Genomic DNA, 20,303 nt, shown 5'->3' with positions numbered 1-20,303 from the left:
TTAAAAGGTATGGAAAGGTTCATTACTTATGTTACAGTAATTGTGACTTATAAGAAATATATATTTGGTTGATGAAATATCTATTTCATCATCTATTTCAGATGATGAAAATGTCTCATACATTGGTCTTTGTTCATCATAGTTCCTGCCTCAGAACTCCCCAGATGCTTCAAATTTCCTAAGTATGGAGTGATTTAGCTTATTGTTAAAGCACAGGGGCTGGTTGCCTGTGGAGCCAACCATGTGCTTGGAGGGATGGAGCCTTCAGTCTCACCCCTAACTGGGGTGGAAGGTGACTCAGTTCCAAGTGCTTTAATAAAGACGCCACCATCAACACCCCAGAGGGTGGGGCTTGGGACTCTTCTGGAGGGCACAGGGACAGTGGCACCTGGACAGGGCGGAATGCTCCTCCCCCACACCTCACCTGTTCCTGAGTTGAACCCTTATAGAGACAGGTGATCTGTGAGCCACCCTAGCAAACTGACTGAACCTGAGGGGAGGGGTCCCGGGAACCTCTGATCTCCAGGTGACACCCTGGACTGGTGTCTGGAGTGGGGTGGGGGGTTACCTGGGGACTCTCTGGGTAGGTGGTGTCAGGGGAGTTGAATTCTTGGATACACCTATTTGTTGGTTTGGTGAATCCCCCTTTCCCAACACTCACCGGTCCAAGAACCAGTGTAGATGTTAATCACCTTGTGTTAAAGTATAGGTCAAGAGGACTTGTTTAGTGACAGTGTTCAGGGCGCTTGGCCCCGTCTCTGCCCCTACTTCTGGTTGTGCTCATTGCACCCAGAACTGCTTGCGTTTCCTTCTCAGCGGATGACAAGGCCAACACACGGCTCCTTCTGGGCATGTGTCTGGACACCTACGCACGCTACCTGCTCTTCTCCCAGCAGCCATCTCAGGCACAGAGGATGTATGAAAAAGCTCTGCGGATTTCTGAGGAAATACTCGGAGAAAGACACCCACAGGTAAGGGGTGGGGGCGTCTAAAAACAGCAGGTGTTTTAAGACGAAGGTTTCAGAATCCAGAATAGGAAATGCAGACAGACCCTCAGCACAGGGCCCTGCTGCATCCACTCCCCCCACCCTCTGTTCTAGGAAGGGTCTGAGGCTGCCAAGGAGGTACTGGGTCTGCCCAGAGGTCACCGTGAGTACTGGTTTGCCATAGGATGCGTCACATCCTCTCACTACTTTTTGCTATGTTTATTTGCTGCTGCTGTTTTGACAATTAATAAGTAATATTCATCCAGCTACCTAGTTTCCAGGTTTGTATCATTTTCCAGAGGGTCAGACTGCTGCTGTGCAGTGCAAATGATAAATGCACCTGACTTAGAGGCTCACACCTGACCCCAAGGGGCACCGCTAGCAAAGAGCCTTTCAGGGCATCCACAGAGCACCAGACACTAGGGCTGTGGCAAGTGAAGAGTTGCTCAGCCGTGTCTGACTCTTTGCAACCCCATGGACAAGTCCATGGCAGATCTCCAGGCCAGAATACTGGAGTGGGTAGCCGTTCCCTTCTCTGGGGGATCTTCCCACCCAGGGATTGAATCCAGGTCTCCTGCACTACGGGCAGATTCTTTACCAGCTGAGCCACCAGGGAAGCCCAAGAATACTGGAGTGGGTAGCTGTTCCCTTCTCCAGCAAATCTTGCAAGCAGCAGCTGTTTTCTCCCATGTAGACCATCGTGCTGCTGAATGACCTGGCCACTACCCTGGACACACAGGGCTGCACTGACGAGGCCTGTGTTCACGCACAGAGGGCGTCAGACCTGGCGAGGCAGGTGGCACACCCTGAACTGCACGTGCTGCTCAGCAACCTGGCTGCAGTCCTGACGCATAGAGGTGTGGGCGCGGGGCACCCCTCGGTGGGTCGGGGACCTGGGTGGTGGGCTGAGGGCAGGCAGTGAGGCCGTGGTCCCTTGTTTCTGGAGTGCTCCGCAGGCTCCTCCTTGTTGGCATGTGGAGAGCTCGATGTGTCCTCAGGAAGCTCTGTCCTCTGCTCAGAAACCTGCAGGGACAGGTCCCTTACCCGAACTTCCATCAGGGAAGGGCTCCCTGAGGTCCGGGCGTCCCAGGGTCATAACTTGTCTCACACCGTGAACTAGTGCTGTCCCGTCACACGTGCTTTCTCTTCAGAATGTTTTAGAATCACGATGAAACATGCATTTTCTCCCTTCTCTCGGGCTGTTCCAGAACTGTACGCACAAGCAGAAGAGACCTATAGGGAAGCACTGAGGCAAGCGGAACTGAAGAGAGACGAGGCTTCTGTGCAGCACATCAGGGAAGAGCTGGCCGAGCTGGCAAGAAAAAGCAGACCTTTGTCATGACTGATACCTCTGTTCCAGTCCTGGCGGCCCCCAATCAGTGGCTTAAATCCTCTGTCCGTGACATGCACGTCCCCTCAACTAAGCCTTGGTGGAGGACAAGCTGTGCTCGCTGTTTTGCACACCCCTCCTCCCCTGACTGACTGTTTCTCAGGACTGCTGTCTAGCAGTGTTCTGTTCTAACGGATGGTTGGGGAGGTGCTGAACCGTGCCAGATTGAGGGGCCAGCATTCATCTGGGGTGGGGGCATCTCTACTATAAGGTTTTGGTTCATTGATTTGCTATGTCTTATTTTATCAAGACCTGGCAGACCAGAGCTACCAGTCTCATGATGGTGAGTTGCTTTCTCTCATTCTCTGTCTCATGAAGACCACTGTGGGATTTAATGCATAGAAGAGTAGTATCTTGGTTGCCACAAAGCATCAGATGTGAAGCTTCAAAGTGGGAATCGGGCACTTGGAAGTAGTAGCGTGCCCGTTAGATTATATATAAAAGTGGACTAAGTGAACTGCCTGTTTTTGTACCTATCTGGTAGTAGACCATTATGAAAAAAGGAGGAAAAGGAATGACAATTCCTACGGTCTCTCCCCTCTGAGCATGCACCCCTCTGGACCCAGTCACAGGTCAGAGTTGTCTGAGGGCTGCTCAGAGGGGAACCCTGGGGGTGTCGTACTGACAGTAATGGAGCCACAGAGGAAGCACAGCCCTAGCTCTCAGAGTTTTGGTTCTTAGTCTCCCCGTGGGGGTCTTTGGACTCTTTCAGCCCCAGGAGAAGGTCAGTGGCCTAACCTGAATGGCGTGTTGTGAGCGTTGTCCCTGCCTCGGGGCAGTTCTGCAGTCCTTCCGGTGTGGGGGCGGGGAGGATAAACTGGTGCCTTTGGCTCCTGTGTACACACGAAGGCTCCCTTCCTAATAAACCGGGAGACGCCACAACAGTATTGTATGTATTCAATACTGAAGTCTTTTGAGTTTCTCATAAAAAGGTCATTGACTCTTTAGAATTAAAAACAGAGGAATTAGGCTCAGATCAGAATCTTCTATTAGAATAATCTATTTTGCTGATGTAAGTATCTTCTTGTTGTCTCACCAGGTTAATCAGGTCTAACTCAGAGAAACTCAAGTTTCAGTGCAACCCGGTCGTAACTACTCACCTTCAGCATCTAGCGCGTTTACCTTTTCACAGATGCATGAGTTGCTGAAAGGGAGGTATTCTCTGCCGTGCAAGTTTCACTGAGGAATTTCTCCCCCTCAGTGACACGGTCCGAGTTTGCAGAGCCTGTTGTACAGTTCCCTGCACTGAGGCCCCAGAGCAAGGAGGACTAGCCTCCATGGACTGGGCCCAGGCAGTGCTGCCCTGCCCACCCCACCTGAAGCTTATTTTGAGCTCACTTACATGTGGGTGCAGCCACAGGCCTCAAGAGGCGTTGGCTAGCGTTCCTGTCCTTGTTGCTTTTTTAACAACTTGGGCAAAGTACTGAACCTGTATCCACACCTATTACAGGGACTTGATGCCAAGGGATGGAGGGTCTCGGTCACTCCAAAGGAGGCGTCTCCTCCTCCAGCTGTCAGACAGCTGCTGTATTTAGAGGCTTGAGGACTTCTGTTGAAAAACTCACTGTCTAGTTTGGAGTCTGTTAAGTCCTAGTGTTTATCATCCTGAGACCTCTTTCCATTCTAAACACCTCCCCAAACCATTAGCATCCATGTGCTACAGAAGGATGTGTCAGTGCTATGCTTGAGTGTATGAAAAGAATTTAATTCAACAAGCAGTTACTAATGAAGATTAAGACTGGTCCTCCAGTACCAGTCTTTTAAATATTTGCTCCTTGAGATTCGGTGAAATGAAAACATTTGATGACAAACACTTGCCCACAAGGAATCGAAGTGAAAGTGTAAGCACAGGGTGGCATGCAGTGGAAGGGCCGTCTGCTTCTCCTAAGCCCAGGAGGACACACAGCCGAGAGGCTCCGTACCAGGTGTCACCTTCCAACTCAGCCAGTGACACGTCAGCTAACCTGAGACACCAAAGCCTTCAGTCACAATCATCTACTGTAGCTATGGACAGGTGGACAGGGCAGTCAGATTTATTTCCAAACCAAAAGCTTTGCTGCATCAAATGCAGGCAAATACCCAGGGTGGGGTTAATTACCAGTGTGCGTAACAGCGAGGTACGTACACCTCAAATAAGCCTTTAAAATGTTAGAAACTGAACTAGAACAATACCCATGCAATACTATGTTTTCAGTGCTTCTAATTTAAAAAAAAAAAAAAAAAGACTGCCCTGGAAATTTACAATATGGCAGAATTTTGTTCCTCCCTTAGACCCTAATACGTTAATGTACAGATTTTATGGCAGCATGTGTTAAAAATCTAAACATCTCTACAAGATTTTAAACATCACCGGGAATCTGAGCTTAGAGGAGACAAAATTGGATAAAAGTACAATGCCCGTAACAGCCAACACCATGGAACTGGGCTGTATGACGTTATTTGGAAGGCAAGGGTTAAAAAGGTAGACGAGAGATTTTTTTAAAAATCACCCCCAAGTTGATGTGCTGATTGAACATAAGTACACCAGATATACTACAGCGAGGGGAACACTGCAAAAAGGTCCTCTATTTACAGAGTGATTAGAGACATCATGGTTTCTTTACAAACAGATGTAAGAACAGGAATTATCCACTTTTTAAAAACTCTACATGTTGACCCTCCACTATTACTATCATCCACGGAACTGCCTGTATCAAGACAGCCTTTTCCCCTCATTTGACCCCAAAATGAATTTCCATCGTCTCTTCACCGTCCATGGTCCAGGCTCTCCAGAAAAGTCTCTGGGCACAAATCCTAGGCGGGCAGGCTTAGGGCCTGCAGTTAGAGAGGAAGCTACCAGAAACTGGAGCGCCCCCCCATCCCCACCCCCACCCTGGGACCCCTGCCCACAGGTCAGTCGTCGCTGTCAGACAGCGTCTCGTACTGCGCGGATAGCAGCGGGGCCGGCTCCCGCTCCCAGATCCTACTCGGCTGGTGCGGGGCAGCCGGGTTGGCCGAGGTGGGAGTGCAGGCGACGGGCGCGGGCGGCGTGCTGCTGAGCATCCGCATGGTCAGGGGGTTGTAGGGGAACTGTGTCGAGCCTGCGGAGAGAGGTTAGCACATCTGAGTGGGTGGGGGCAGAACAGACCTCCCCTGCTGCGCCGTTCCCAAGCAACCAACCGTCCAGAAGGACACAAAGCCAGTGAGCGCTGGAGGCTGGGCTGCTGCTGAATCCAAGCGGAACTCCTGAATTTTTGGCTCAAACTAAGACTGGTAAACACAGGCGGAAGCAGGAGGTTCAGCTGGTCAGGGGCAGACAGACCCAGGGACAGGCTTCAGAGGGGGACACACAAGCCTCACAACAGCAATGCACCTTCTGCCAATTCCTAGATCGTGTCATTGTCTCCAGGAAGCCACCTACAATCTAAGAAATGCTAAAACCAGAGCACACAGCACAGTATCAAAGAGACAAAAGAAGAAACAGTCATTGGTCTAGGAAGTTTTCAAACCAGTAAGCCCCCACTCTGCATGTGGTGGGAGAAACTATAAAGTGATTAAGTGAACCTTAAATTATGATGTTTTATAATACCAATATGAAATTTATAACTTAATGAGGGCACAATTCAGATTTTTTCATTGATCTATTTGTGGAGTTAACTCCTCTGAAAAGAACAGATGAAACTCTAAAATCCACAGCAACTATCCCAGTTTTACTTAAAAAAATTGTTCATTTTCAAGATGACCGTTATAGTGAAAGTGTTCATTACTCAGTCATGTCCAGCTCTTTGTGACCCCATGGACTACAGCCCACCAGTCTCTGTCCATGGAATTCTCCAGGCAAGAATACTGGCGTGGGTAGCCATTCCCTTCTCCAAGGGATCTTCCCGACCCAGAGATCAAACCCGAGTTTCCTGCATTGTAGGTGGATTCTTTACAGTCTGAGCCACGAGGGAAGCCCACCATTATTATCATGGTTATTTTTAATTTTTAAAAGCTTACAAAATGCGGACTTTCCTGGTGGACCAGTGTTTAAAAACCTTCCAATGCAGGGAACTCAGATTCGATCCCTGGTTAGGGAACTCGGATGCCACAGGTCAACCCAACTACTGAGCTAGCAGGCAACAACTAGACAGGTTGCTACACCGCAATAGGAAACCCTTGCACAGCACAAGAGGGAAGTCCAAGCACCACAACCAAGACCCAGTGCAGCCAAAGAGAAAAAAAGCTTATAAATAGTCATAAAAGGGCCTACATTAAAAATATCCTACAGTTTTGTTTTTCTGTCTGTAAAGACAGCCTACAGAGGGGTGACAGCTTTCTTCCGTTTCTGGCTACGGTTCCCATTAGCTCCTAAGAACTTCCTCCGAGGCGATCTGTGCAGAAAGTGTGGGAGAGCTGAAGCCACAGGCCCCAGCTGTGCACCTGTGTCAGGTGCCGCCACCAGCTCTCCACAGACGCAAGGGGCCTGAGGGCAGCTGGGCTGGTTATCAAACCTATATTCTTAAAATTTTTCAGATTATATACATTGTTTCTGTTAAGAACAGTGGAACCCTTTAACCATACCACAATGGAAAGCATTTTCCTAACAGAGCATCTGATTTTAGGAGCAGCACTAACCAAGGCCCTGATGCCAGCGGCATGCAGACCTGCGCCCTGGCAGCAGCCCCTCACCTGTCGAAGAGGGTCTGTCCTCCCAGGCCCAGCCCGGCGTCTGCCTGTGGTAGTCCCCTTCTGAGTGCACAGAGGAGACCGATGAGGGCCGCTCCGCTCCCAGGTAGCCCTGCCCTGGGACAGGCGATTTCGATTTCCTGCTGTTAGCCTTGCTGAGCAGCTTTGGTTTGCAAACTCCTCCTGAAAGTGGAAGAAACTGTCATTACTAACACACAGTAGTCACATTCACAAACTGAAAGGGCACCCTAGTGCTGCTGACCATCTGCTACAAGAGAAAGCAGGATGGGAGCATGAAGAATCCAGACCCTGGTAACATACAAAAGAGGCAGAACTCACTTGCAGCAACTAAAGTCAAAGGGGGTAGGTCCTCATTGCCATAAACTCAGAAACAGGTAACAAGAAATTAACATTTCTGGAACATCGTTTCTTTCTTGGCCTTGGAGCAGAAACTGCTAAGAAGCTGAAAACTGACAAAAATCTTAAATCCTCACTATCTCTGCCCTTACCAATCTACAGAAGAGTGAAGAGAGGAAGAAAATCTGCACAAGAGAAGCCCCTTCAAGCTGTTGGACATCAGCTGGGCCAGGCAAGTCAAGGAAGCCCTTTCTGCTTCTCCAGGCTGTTTAGTTGGTTTGCAGGACTGGGAAGCCCCAGCTGGGCTCTCACATAGAACATTAAAAGGATCTCAGAAGAGATCAAAGCCCAGGTCAGCAGGCCCAGCAGAATGGTTTCATCCTGCCCCCAATCCTTGGGGTACAGAAAAAAAGGGAGAGAAAGCATTTTCTACCCCTCTATCTGGAGAGAGAAGAAATGCAAGTCCTTGGTGATAAGGAGGACAATATAACCCAACAGAAAATGGAGGTGGGGGTGTACTTCAAACACTGGGGAAAAACTTCACAATACATGAAGGCCATTTACAAAAGAAGCTCAAAGAAGTGATCACCAAAATGAATGAGGCTTATGAAAAGACTTATTAGGAAGTCAAGCCATGAAGGAAAAGAAAATACTGGTGCAAAGGAAAAATTTGAGAGTAAAAGCAACAGAAAAAGTATCACAATGATTAAAACAATGAGAAGGTAACAGAGGACAAAGCCTATCCAGCGAAAAGGCAGCTTTCTCAAATGGAGAAAATAACTAAGGAACATCTGATAGAATTTCTTCCCCTGAACACAGAAACTGGGAAGGTGCACACACCCTTCCGTGATCAGGGAATCTACCCAGGCCGAAGAACACACTGTGATACTTGTTGAAGTTGAGGAAAAAAGGATTCTCTGGGCAGATAAAATGTCATCACTAAAAAAAGGGAGGTGGGGGAGAATCTGGTCTTACTTCTTACACAGCAATGAACACCAGAATGAATACAACCATGTTTACAGGAGGTTTTGAGAAAAGTACATGTCTTAATAGTAGGTTGGTGCAAATGTAATTGCAGTTTCGGACCGTGAATTTTAAATCATTATAACTAAGCTCAAACAGATCTTTATTAATCAAAATAGGAACCCTTACAATCAACAAATTTTTCCCATTGAGAAGTGAGTTTGTTTATTTCTGTAGCGTAAAAATCCATACTTTCAATTCAACGAACTCTTGGAAAGCATTTTCCCTGCAAAAAGTTGTCAGGATGCTTGAAGAAATGGTAGTCAGTGGGCGAGAGGTCGGGCGAGTATGGCAGATGAGACAAAACTTAATAGGCCACTTTGCATGTCATAGAACCAGTGCTTCAGAAGTCGAACAGTCAGACTTGGTGGAGAACTGAGCTTTTTTGCCAGTGGCAGGTGTTGCAGTTTTCGGTGCATCTCATCGATTTTCTGAGCATACTTCTCAGATGTAATGGTTTCACCAGGACTCAAAGCTGTAGTGGATCAGATGGGCAGCAGACCACCAGTGACCATGACCTTTTTCTTTGGTGCGAGTTTCACTCTGGGAAGTGCTTTTGGAGCTGCTGCTTCCAACCACTGAGCTGGTTGTTGCTGGCTGTCATATAAAACCCACTTTTCATTTCACGTCACAATCTAAGAAATGGTTCATTGTTGTGTCGAATAAGAGAAGACAACACTTTAAAACAATTTTTTTGTCAGCTCATATGGTACCCACTTATCCAGCTTTTTCACTTTTCTAATTTGCTTCAAATAGCTGTAGAATGGTCAACACTGAGTTCTTTAGCAATTCCTTGTGTGCTTGTGAGAGGATCACCTTCGATGATGGCTCTCACTTGGTTGTTGTCAACTTGGGGTGGCCGGACACTATACTCCTTATCTTCAAGGCTCTCATCTCCTTTGCAAAACTTGTTGAACCACCACTTATATACTGTATATTTGTTAGCAGTTCCTGGGCCAAATTCATTGTTGTTGTGAGTTGTCTCCACTGCTTTATGACCCATTTTGAACTCGAATAAGAAAATCGCTTGAATTTGCCTTTTGTCTAACATCATTTCCATAGTCTAAAATAAACATAAACAGCAAGTAACAAGTCATTAGCAAAAAAACATAAAGAAGTGTACATTAAAATGATGTATAACATAACATTTAAGAACGTATTCCAATATCAAACAGCAAATTTCAACCATGCAAAAACTGTTAATTACTTTTGCACCAACCTAGTATTGTAACACCTGCCAAACCATTATCTCAAACAAAGGCAGCAAGAGACCTTCTTGAGCAGGAAGGACCTCAGGACACAGCAGCCTTTTTGTAAAAATGGTATGAAACCTCACCACCGAGAAATGCCGTGACAGACTACACAACAAGGAGAACTCTGTAAGTCACCAATACTGTAACTTAAAACACACACACACACACACACACACACACACATTTAAAATCAATAAAACTTGAAGGTTAGAGCAGAAGACAGTGTCTCATCTTTGAGAGCAGGAAGTGAATTTATATTGTCCTAATGTTAATATATATAGGGAAAAGTAAATAAAACCACTCATCTCTTTAATCATTTTCTTATCCTTAGTGAGATCTTTTGCGTGACCATAACAGGAGAACAAACTCGAACTGTTGCTGACCTTCAGTTTATTTTTAAGTAAGGCATAAGAGAGATTCTCAACAGATTAAGAAAAAAGGTTATATATAAACATATAAAGCACAGAGTCATGGTTTTTTGTGTGCTTATAACAGGATGTATAATGACCTCATTCCAGTAAGCTACCCTTTTTAACACTAGCTTTTTATACAATGTGATCCGAAGGACTTTCCCCTTATTTTTTCCTGTGGCTTAAAATTTCTTTTATATGGGGCCTGTCACTTTTATTACAATAGCAAGTCACTTTGATTCAAAAGCAGAATATGAAATTGCATCAGTATTACAATGTATGCACACAGATAATGACTAGATGAAAACAAAAACACTGATACACTGGAGGGTGACATTCTGGGTAGAAACTTTCACCCCTTTTTAAATTTTATGTCACTTGTAACATGTCTGAAGAGGTTGAAAAACATTGAGGTGACTGAGCACATAAGTGAAATCTCTTCTTGACCCATCTGAACCTGGGGTATGGACTGGCTTTTCCTTGGGAGACATGGTGAAAAGCACAAAAATGAGCCCCTTACCTGAGTGAGGCGATGGGTCCCCTTCCTCCCTCCGGATCTCGCCGCTGGTCACCACCGAGGTGCTGGCGCCCCCAGGCCCCACTGCCACTGGCTGGGGCATGACCACCCCGTGATCTTCCACTTTGTCGTCAAAGCTCCCCATGAGCGCCTTCCGGATGATGTCCTCCAGCCCGAGGTTACTGGCAGGGTCAGCAAAGGAGTGGCCTCTGGAGCTCACGGAGCCTGCAGGAGACGGCACAGCACCTGCCTGACTCTGAGGGAGGACAGGAGCAGGAACCGCCCGGGACACACGCCCCGGCACAGTGTCGGCAGCACAGCCCCACAAAGGCGGCTAATCCCCCGAGTGTGTGCTTTCCTGTGTTAAATCAGGCACCCACTGGTGTGTAAGTTGCTCAACGGTTTTCTTCTCTTTTTAGCTCAGTAGTTTTGATTCTCTGTTCATTTATGTTTTCAATAAGTACTTACTGATCTCAGTTCACTTTTTACTGTGACTGCCTCCGTGTCCCTCCCCGACTAAATGATGTTCCTGGTATGCAGCCAGTACGCAATGCCTATTTGCTGGACTGACTGCTACTGTATGAGTTTTCTGAATCTTACCTGAGGTGGTGACTGCTGGCAGATTAAAGATCTCAGTTCCTGGCTGAGCAGCTGCTGTATTTAAAACAAACATTCAAGTTAATTAACTGAGATGTGATGATCACATACACGGAAAGAGATAAAGTCTCCAAAAAAATTCTACGGTAAATTAACCTTATTTTCCATGATCAACTTTATTTTTTACCCATTAAGTGAAGGTAAAGAGAAATAATTACTTTCTTAAGGAAATCAGAACAGGAGTAATACAGCTCAGGAAGGAAAGGACCTTTTGCAGAGCCAGAGAAACACACATAGGGAAAAGCTGGCCTCAGGACAGGAACCCAAGCTTCCAGGGAAGAGACCCTGCAAACAGCAGGTGTGAGATTAGATCCTGGGGAGAACACCCCCGTGAAAGGAACGAACATGACCACGTGTCCCTGCTGCAGTTACCAGGGTGAGGCAGAAATCCTGCCTGTCAGTTCTGTTCATTCCTGCTAACTGTGCAGTCTGTCATTTGCTCAATTTGAATGACAGCAGCTCGGACAACCTAGGAACTTGTAAAGCACTGTGCCCAAAAATGGAAGAAGTTTGGGAACAGAAACAGTGTTTTTATCATGCCTTCCAACTCAAGGTTGAGAACTTGAAAGAAAAAGAATCCAGGAAGTAAGTTAGTGGCCAGACAAGCACTGTCTCAGAGAAGGATGGGCCTGTACCAGGGAGAAGACCCCTCCACGCAGATTGGAGTGAGGGAGCCTGGATGCCGACTCCTGGGACAGGAATACTGGGGGGCGGGGAGAAGGCTCCTCACTCACGGATAAGGGAACAGTAAACCGACTGAACCTGAAATAGTATGAGGGGGTAAGGAGGGCCTTGTAGTTCTCATAGAAACCTGGAGAATAGGACTGATTCATTTCACAAATACATACCAAGCCATTATTTGGCTGAATAAGAAAATCATGTTCTTATTGATCAAAAATGGTCAGATGAAGACAATTTCATATTGTTCAACCAACAATAACATACTGAACTTAAATACACTCTTTCCTATACCTGTGGGGTTCAGGTCAGAAGGTACTTCCTGAGGCCCTCAGAACAGAATCACCTGGGAGCTGAGTGAAATGCCCATTCCCAAATCCCTGCATTACTCGGGACTGATGGGAGTAAGACAGGCTTATGAGAGGACATGACTGTTTCTCAGAGGTGGGGAAAGGCAGTTCAGGGGCTGCCCAGGACATGAGGACGCAGGAGGGGAGGACCACAGCTCTCTGTGGGGAGACATGGTGTGCAGAGTGTTTTTAGACACTTAAGGCACCAGCGAGACCTTCAAGAAGAAATATGGTTGCAAAGATTTAAGTAGAGTTCAGTGCTAATAGAAAAAAGCTAAACTCCAGATGCAAGTTTGGGAGTTTTCAGACTCAGTTTAAACAGCCAAGAGTGGATGAAATGGCTCAGAGAATACAGTGCCAGAGGCAAACCACCATCTCAGAGCCCTGCTGAGCAAGACCTGGCTTCTGAGGAGACACAATAATCAGCCAAAGAAGCAGAGGAAGAAACTGGAAACAGCAATACTGAAAACCAAGGGGATAGAGCATTTCTGGAAGGGATAAGTTGTTCACTAGTGTTAGCAGCAGGGAGAACAGATTTGCTAAGTATAGAGCATGAAGGCTGCCGCAGAATAAAAGCACTGATGTCCTCAGTGGGAGCCCTGAGCTGAAGCGAAGCCATCTTGGTTGCCGAGGACTTGGACTTCTCGAATCTAGTAATTAAGAGCTGGGATAACTACACAAACAACAGGTGACACTGGGCTCATCCTTTCTCTTCTGGAACTTTCAACTTTTGTTAATCAGAGTGTCACAGATTCAAACATAACTCCACCTGGCAGTTCCTAGTTGGCAGGGTTTACTGATGGTAGAAACCCTGGGTTCTGCAGGGCTTCCCCAGAGCCTTGGATCACTGGATACATGTGAGGAGAAAGGGACGAGGGAACCTGGCTGATGGCGTGAGTGTGAAAACAGCAGGCGAGGAAGGTTCCAGCCCAGCTGTTAAAGAGTTCTGTCCTTATGGGCATTTATGGACAGCCCTGGTGAGGGTGTCGAGTGTAGAACTACTGGAGACATGGACTCCAGAGCTGGCATCCATGAGTCTGAACCACAGCCCTGTCTCGTCAACAGTGACTAAACCCAAGCCTCAGTGTCCTCATCTACTAAGTGGAGATGATGCCAACATGTGGCATGGAGAGTGTTTTGAAGGTGACAGGAGATAATCCACATTCATGCTGACAACAGGGCCTGGAGCAGGCAGTGATACCCAGGCCGTGCACCATCTGTTTCAACTGCCTTGAGGCTGGCACCATCCTCAGTGGTGGGGAGGTGTGCTTTGAAGGTAATCCACAAAGACTGGCAGAGCAGAGAAAGGAGCAAACAAGCACACACAGCCTGGTCCCATGCTTGGTGTGACAGACACAGAGGACAGAGGGAGAGGCACAGTCCATAGGCAGCTCATCGCAGGAGGCTGGTGTTGGTACCAACATCCAGTCACCTATGAACACATAGGTCATCGAAACACCCAGTGTGGTCTCAGACCCCCTTAAGATGATGAATTAGGGATGGGTCCTACCACAGTACTCAGAACCGACTGAAAGGCTAACTGAATGAAAGGTTTTTAGTGACCAGCACCTGAGATGGTAGGAATGCTTAGAGCTGGCCGCCTGTGCACATCCACAGAGGAAAGACAACTGGAGAAGCACGACCTTATCTGCAGACAGCTGGATGGTCTACCCAAATGAGGGGCAGACCAGGGGGGTAAACACTGGAGAGCCAATCCAGCCCCACTTAAGACACACACTTCCAAGACCCACACTTGTTCAAAGAGAAAACAGGCAGCGGCACATGTGCTGGGTGGGGCTCCCTCACAGAAAGCCCCCAAGCAGAGCCAACAGAGGCCTACAGAGGAGTTCAGGATCATATGTGCTTGGACCGGCCTGCCAGAGTCCTTATACTCAAGGGTAACGTGAGAGGCGACATGGAGCTATCATTATTTATGTGCATTTTATGGGGGTTCATGAAAGAAATCCCACTTACCCATATCAGAGTCACCTCCACCAGAGGAGTTCAACTTACGAAAAATCTCTTGCTTCTTTGACTTCACCATGGGGGATGTGCTCTCGAGCTTGGTGAAGAATGAAGGCAGGTAGCTTATGCTGCCTGGTGAGCGGGAGTCATTCCTGCTGGGAACAGTCACGTGTTACCACCACGCACTCCTACTCCCTTCCCTGCCCACCCACCCCCACCCCCACCCTGAGTGCCAGGCCCGAGGCCCTCTCCATCTGAACACTGACGTATTTGGGGCCAAGGGGATATAAGAAAAGGAGCCCTGGAGTGGAGACAGTCTAGAACCAAGAGAGTGAACAGGTGGTAACAGGAGCCCTCAAAAGAGCTTGCCATGCTCCTGTCTTCTCTGCAGCACAGACCCTGGTGTATTGAGGGTGACCACATAACCTGGGGACTGTTTAACCAGCAAAATTACTTTGAAGTACAGTAAGATTGTAACTACTAGCATACCTGCCTATAAAATAGCAAGCACTCACACCTAAGCAGTAGACAAATTAGACCTAACAGCATAGCGACAATACAGAAATAAAACTGTGTATTTGTTAGAATCTTTCCAGCCCTGCATGAGCTGAGCATCATGTAAAGGCTTTCATATTTCGTCTGCAGCTTCCTATGCTAACACATTTAGAAACACAAGTCTCCTCAACTAGCTCAGGACTACCCAGGAGTCAATGAGTGCCAGAGACAGTGACAGAGAACACACGAAAGGTGCTGATAACCTAATTGGGTCCATCACTCAAACGTGACAAGGAAGGTGACAGAAAAATGACTAAGATGTCTGTGTCCTCAAAAACTCACAAGCTTAGGGGAAAACATGTAAACGTATAATTGAAGTTAACATCATTCCCTTTCCAAAACAGGATTTCTTCCTCATTTCACTGAAAGGAGCCAAACCAAAAGCATCTAAACCCAGTGGAATAAACATCTACTAATTCACAGGGTGGGGTAAGGGTTAGAAACTGGTGAGAAAACAGCAAGCAGTGCTCACTGCAACCTTCCATGCACTGCACATGACAGCAGGTGCCTGGCGGGCACTTTAGGGGCTCAATGTCCACACAGACAAAAAGGTTTTAAAAAAGATCCAGAAGGAATTTCAAGAAGAATAATGACCAATTATTTTCTATCATCTCTTTAAATATTAGAATTTCTTCAGTAAAATCCACTAGCATTTGATCACTAGGAAAACAGACAAAGTGATTCTCCTGACACGTGATCCAAAGAGAAAAAACTGCACTGACTTCAGGAAAACGGCAGGCACCAAGTGCAGAGCATGCGCACGCGCACACAGCCACGCGGCCTTGCCCCGCGTACCTCTGCTCCGCGGGCTCGGCTCCACGCTGGGCCAGCAGCAGCACACTGTCCTGCTTCTCATGCACAACAGGAACCTGAGGCGGGGAGATGGGCTCATAGGGCTCCGAAGAGATGTGACTCCTCTCTGGGGATTTTCCGGGCCTGATGCTGCAACATATGAAATGTGAGACTGTCTTCCCAGGGCTCATCTCGGCTCACCCTACACACAAACAGACACTGGTTAGCTGGTTACTTCAGTCATTTCAGAGAACAAAAGCTGACACTGAATATTAGAAAAAAGTCACCTCAAATACTGTGAACTATTAATAGATCCCACTTATCACAACTAAAGATCCTGAGTGCCACAATTAAGACCCAGCACAGTCTAATTTTTTTTAAAAAACGAATAAAAGTCATCAGTGACCTTTAATATATGCTTTCATTACTACTGCATCCCTGGTAGCTCAGACGGTAAAGCGTCTGCCTACAATGCGGGAGACCGGGGTTCGATCCCTGGGTCGGGAAGATGCCCTGGAGAAGGAAATGGCAACCCACTCCAGTATTCTTGCCTGGAAAATCCCATGGACTGAGGAGCTTGGTAGGCTACAATCTACGGGGTCGCAGAGTCGGACACAACTGAGCGACTTCACTTTCACACTTTCATTACATTCACACTTTCAATAGGTTAGTATTGTTGGTCATTTCTTTCCCCAATCTACCCCATCCAATTAGAGGTGGCTATTTTTTACCATTTCTGAGCTTTTTGATTATTTAGATAATTTAGAGGTAACTACCAATCTTAGGCTTCCCTTGGGGTTCAGCTGGTAAAGAATTCGCCTGCAATGCAGGATCGAGACCTGGGTTCAATCCCTGGATTGGGAAGATCCTCTGGAGAAGGCAAAGGCTACCCACACTTCAGTATTCTGGCCTAGAGAATTCCATGGACTGTACAGTCCATCAGGTTGCAAAGAGTTGGACATGACTGAGTGACTTTCACACTTTACCAATAGTATACCTTTCTTTGTGTATCAAAACTTGAAACAGTAGCTATCAATCTCCTACCACGAAAGATGAAGGATTTTACTACCTTCTCTATATTGACTTTAATCTTTGTCTATTTTATATAGCCTGCTCAGCCATTTTTATGTGATTTACAGCATTTACATTGTTCCAGAACTCTAGAACAACTGCTCTGTGTTTTGCTCATAGGTTGAAAAATCAATAATGCTGTTTTATAAGAGTATGGATTATGTAAATATTTTAAACTGTAAAACCAGGTAATCTGACTAAAATCAATGAAAGAAATGTAACCTTCCTCATTCAAAAGCAAGGTGCAGTGATGTGGAAATGATAAGTGAAAAAATCAAAACAATTTGTTTTTCATAAATGGCCATCAACTGTTCAAAATCTACATAGCGCTTTGTATCAAGAATGTATCATGAATGACTGTTATAACTTTCTGTTCTTTGATAACTGAAGCTTTTTTTCGTTAAAAGAGAATGCTTTCATCATGTCCTTAAGATCATCCAGCTGCTTGAGATGACTTATGTCATTTGCAATTTGCTTCAGAACACTCCAGCTTGAGGTGGGGATAATGAAACACATGGGGCCTGTGCTGGGTGCTGGCATGTTACACTTTCTCTACTTCTGTATGTTCAAAAAAATCCCACAATAAAGTTTTTTCCCAAGGAGTACTGTTCAGCTAATACACTGTTCTTACTCCTTTATGTTCTCTGCTAACTTAGGGGTTGGCAGGCAGGCTGGAGAACCAGGCCTGCTACAAAATCAACTGCTGTTTCCACTGCCCTGGTCCATCCACCTGCCATGTGTCTCCAGATATTTGCAGAATCCTTGACCTGCTGAACCCCAGACTTGTTCTCAGCATCTTTATGAACTTTACAAATCTGTGTGCTGCTTGCTCTCCATCAACTAACATGCACACCAACACTCACCCCACTACCTTCAACTTCCAAGTACAGAGCACTGGGGAGAACACTGGAGAGAGCCCTGTACTAAGCGGCCTCATATTATTTAATGCCAGCTTCCTAAACATCTGAACACACTGTGATTCTGAAGACCCAGGCAGTGTCCCAACATTACCACCCAACCATCCATGCCACAGCACTGTCTGCAAACCCACAGACAGAGGACAGCAATCAACTTGTGGACACATAATAAAAACATATAGGACCAACTGCCTAGACAGTGGACATTCCAAGAATAATACACAAAGGAAAAACTCTCAATTACACTTTCCAGGGAATGAAGGTAAAGAAACTCTGCTGCGTAAGACATGAATCCCCAACGTGAAGGTAGAGTCCGACTGTCTCACTGCTGGGGAACCTGTGTGTGGGCGAGGGAGACCATACCTGGCCCTGGATTTGTCCACTAGAGTTTCTGGAGAGACCCTCGAGCCTGGTCTCTGATGGTGAGCAGATTGAGACTGGGATTCTGGGCTGTAGCGGTTTGATGTTTTCGTCCTCACAGGTGTAGACACCAAGGCAGACGGTGAACTCTGGAATGTAGAAGTGGAAGGCTGCTGGGGGGGCTGCGAGGAAACTTGATTTCTAGCAAAATCTTGTGTGATAATTTGCTGTGAAAGAGAAAAGGAGGAACTGGTTAAATCCATTGAGCACTTCCAGAAAAAAAAGAAGTGTAACATAAATCTAGATATCTTTATTGTGATTCTATGTGAAATGTGGCCTTCTGTGTGATCCTGTACAAACAAAGACCCCGCTAGCTAATAAAAGTAGTGAGAAACTCACGCAGATGTGGTCAGCAAGTGTGATGAGCCGGTGTGTCCGGGGCACTTGCCCCGCCCCCTCGGCTTGTGAGGGTGGGGGCGGTGGCTGCTGCGGGGACGGGGACTCCTGCTGTGGCCGGTAGTGATGCAGTGGTCCTTCGTACTGTCTGGGGGCTTCGTCTAACAGGGGACAGACAGATGTCTTACTGCAGGGAGGCCCACCTTTCACTCATGAGCAAAGATTAAACATAGCTCAGAGAAACACAGGAGGGGGAATTCATATCTTAATTTTGAAGAAAAAATATTTATTCACTGACAGACATCAGAAGATTAGCATAGAATAAAATGCGAAAGCACAAGTGGGCAAACAAAATATCAACTATTTTCAATATCATTAAAACATATTAAAAAAGTCATCAATGACTTAAAAATAGTTTTCCATTAGAGCAGTCTTAAAACATTTCTAGACTCACAGAAGATTACTCTAAAACAAAACCAACAAAAAGCTACTTCTGCACATGCCCTGGACAGACTACAGGAAGCACATGTGAAGACATAGGAGACCCACTTTCTGCCTGGCTCGCCTTCACGACCTCCGGCTGGTAGGCCGGCAGCCTCTCCTGGGGTGGTGCGGGAGAGCTGGCAGGGCTTATCACCTCAATAGCATCGCCAGGTGTTTCATACCGGTGAGAAGATACTTGAAGAAAAGAAAAGAATCTATTTTAAAACTAATCTTATGTCAAGCTCAGAAGTTCCAAGCTCTTCAAACCTATTTGCATATTTTCAGTTTTTACTTGTCAGAAATGGTCAGTGGCACCTCAGGTTAATGGAAAAAAAAAAACAAAACAAATAAACAAGGAGTTCAATGCATGGTGGCAAAGGTCAGTTAATCGCTTCCTCTTGGCAAGGTACAGTTTCCTGAAAATCTGCAGGCTCTAAAACCTTGAGGTGAAGATCAGAAACAGAGCTCGACCTTCTCCTGGGGGCTGAAAAAGAAAATCACCAGGAAATTCATCACAAGAGATTAAACCAACAAGAGGAGACCTCAACAGTACACACTTCCAAGTCACTTCCATCCCGGATAGTCTGCTCTTCTTCACCAGGACAACTTCAAAGTTGTGGAATTAATTAACATCATGTAATAATTTTCTCAAATCATTGAGTGCTGCTGACAAAAATGACTCCCATCTTTAGCCCCATGTTACAGCGTGAACGTGAACAGAGGTGGCGGTGAATGTCCACAGGGAGGAAGGGAGCATGCACCCGTCATAGCAGGGCCCTCCAAGAGATGGTGCCCTTGGGAACTGAGGGTCTAGGCAGTGGGGGTCCAGGCGCTTTCTCAGTCCTGCCAGGGTCTCAGAGTCGAGAACAGGGGAGCTGCTAGGGAGGGGTGTGACCTCCTGCTCAGGACCCTTCTGACTCAAGAGTGCTGTGTGTACTTTTGGGTGCACTGAAGCATCTGAGGAAATGATTAGAGGCCCAAAGGGTATGTGACCCTGGCCAGATCAGCAAGCGTGGTCAGGTCCTGGACACAGGGCAGAAGGTGGGAAAGAACTCTACTACTAGTGCACTACCCACTCCTCAACCTCGACTCAACAGCCCTCTTCTGCCCCCACCAGGTCATGGAAGCTGCAAGGACCTGCCTCTAGTATACTCAGGACAGAGATCTGGTAACAGGGGTGGAAACTCGCTTTGGAAACTAAAATACGACACTATATATAAACTAAGTGGTACTACTTTGGGACAGGCAGCAATCACTGTTCACTGTTTGGGTGCTGTTCCCAAAGTCTGCTCCCCAGGGCAGCACAGGTGGCAGGAGGCCTGGTGCTCCTGGGAGCTCAGTGGTCTTGATGTCTGGGGCAGGGGCCAGGAGGAGGGGGTTTGAGGAAGAACTGAAAGCCATGCTGGGTAACCGGGAGAAGCCTGGGCGCTTCACACAAGGAATCGAGTCAGTGATGAAAATAAAACTATGCTCAGAAACATAAACCCTCAGAAAAG

The 20,303-nt window shown here is 46.7% G+C and overlaps 2 protein-coding genes across 21 annotated transcripts in view; one reads left to right on the top strand and one right to left on the bottom strand.

Annotated features, from left to right (window-relative positions):
- TTC19 (tetratricopeptide repeat domain 19) overlaps positions 1-3,277 on the top strand; it is a 29,163-nt gene extending 25,886 nt beyond the window's left edge. For both annotated transcript variants that reach the window (XM_061143573.1, XM_061143572.1), the window contains 3 exons: positions 817-971; positions 1,681-1,843; positions 2,195-3,277. In XM_061143573.1, coding sequence (XP_060999556.1) covers positions 817-971; positions 1,681-1,843; positions 2,195-2,328 — 452 coding nt within the window. In that variant the 3' untranslated portion in view covers positions 2,329-3,277. The remainder of the gene's footprint in view (positions 1-816; positions 972-1,680; positions 1,844-2,194) is intronic.
- Positions 3,278-4,393: 1,116 nt separating this feature from the next.
- Positions 4,394-20,303, bottom strand: part of NCOR1 (nuclear receptor corepressor 1) — a 115,291-nt gene continuing 99,381 nt past the window's right edge. For 14 of the 19 annotated variants that reach the window (XM_061143568.1, XM_061143564.1, XM_061143570.1 and 11 more), the window contains 9 exons: positions 18,874-19,002; positions 18,328-18,485; positions 17,932-18,155; positions 15,584-15,730; positions 14,243-14,385; positions 11,184-11,237; positions 10,587-10,808; positions 7,027-7,206; positions 4,394-5,456 (listed from right to left, as the gene is read on the bottom strand). In XM_061143568.1, coding sequence (XP_060999551.1) covers positions 5,269-5,456; positions 7,027-7,206; positions 10,587-10,808; positions 11,184-11,237; positions 14,243-14,385; positions 15,584-15,730; positions 17,932-18,155; positions 18,328-18,485; positions 18,874-19,002 — 1,445 coding nt within the window. In that variant the 3' untranslated portion in view covers positions 4,394-5,268. Of the gene's footprint in view, positions 5,457-7,026; positions 7,207-8,472; positions 9,467-10,586; positions 10,809-11,183; positions 11,238-14,242; positions 14,386-15,583; positions 15,731-17,931; positions 18,156-18,327; positions 18,486-18,873; positions 19,003-20,303 lie in introns of those variants that run through there. The other 5 variants (XM_061143558.1, XM_061143555.1, XM_061143562.1 and 2 more) reach the window with 5 other exon arrangements.

This window comes from Dama dama, chromosome 5 (genome assembly GCF_033118175.1).
Source record: "Dama dama isolate Ldn47 chromosome 5, ASM3311817v1, whole genome shotgun sequence".
Lineage (NCBI taxonomy): Eukaryota > Metazoa > Chordata > Mammalia > Artiodactyla > Cervidae > Dama > Dama dama.
Note: the sequence above shows the minus strand (reverse complement) of the source record. Positions and strands in the feature narration are given on the sequence as shown.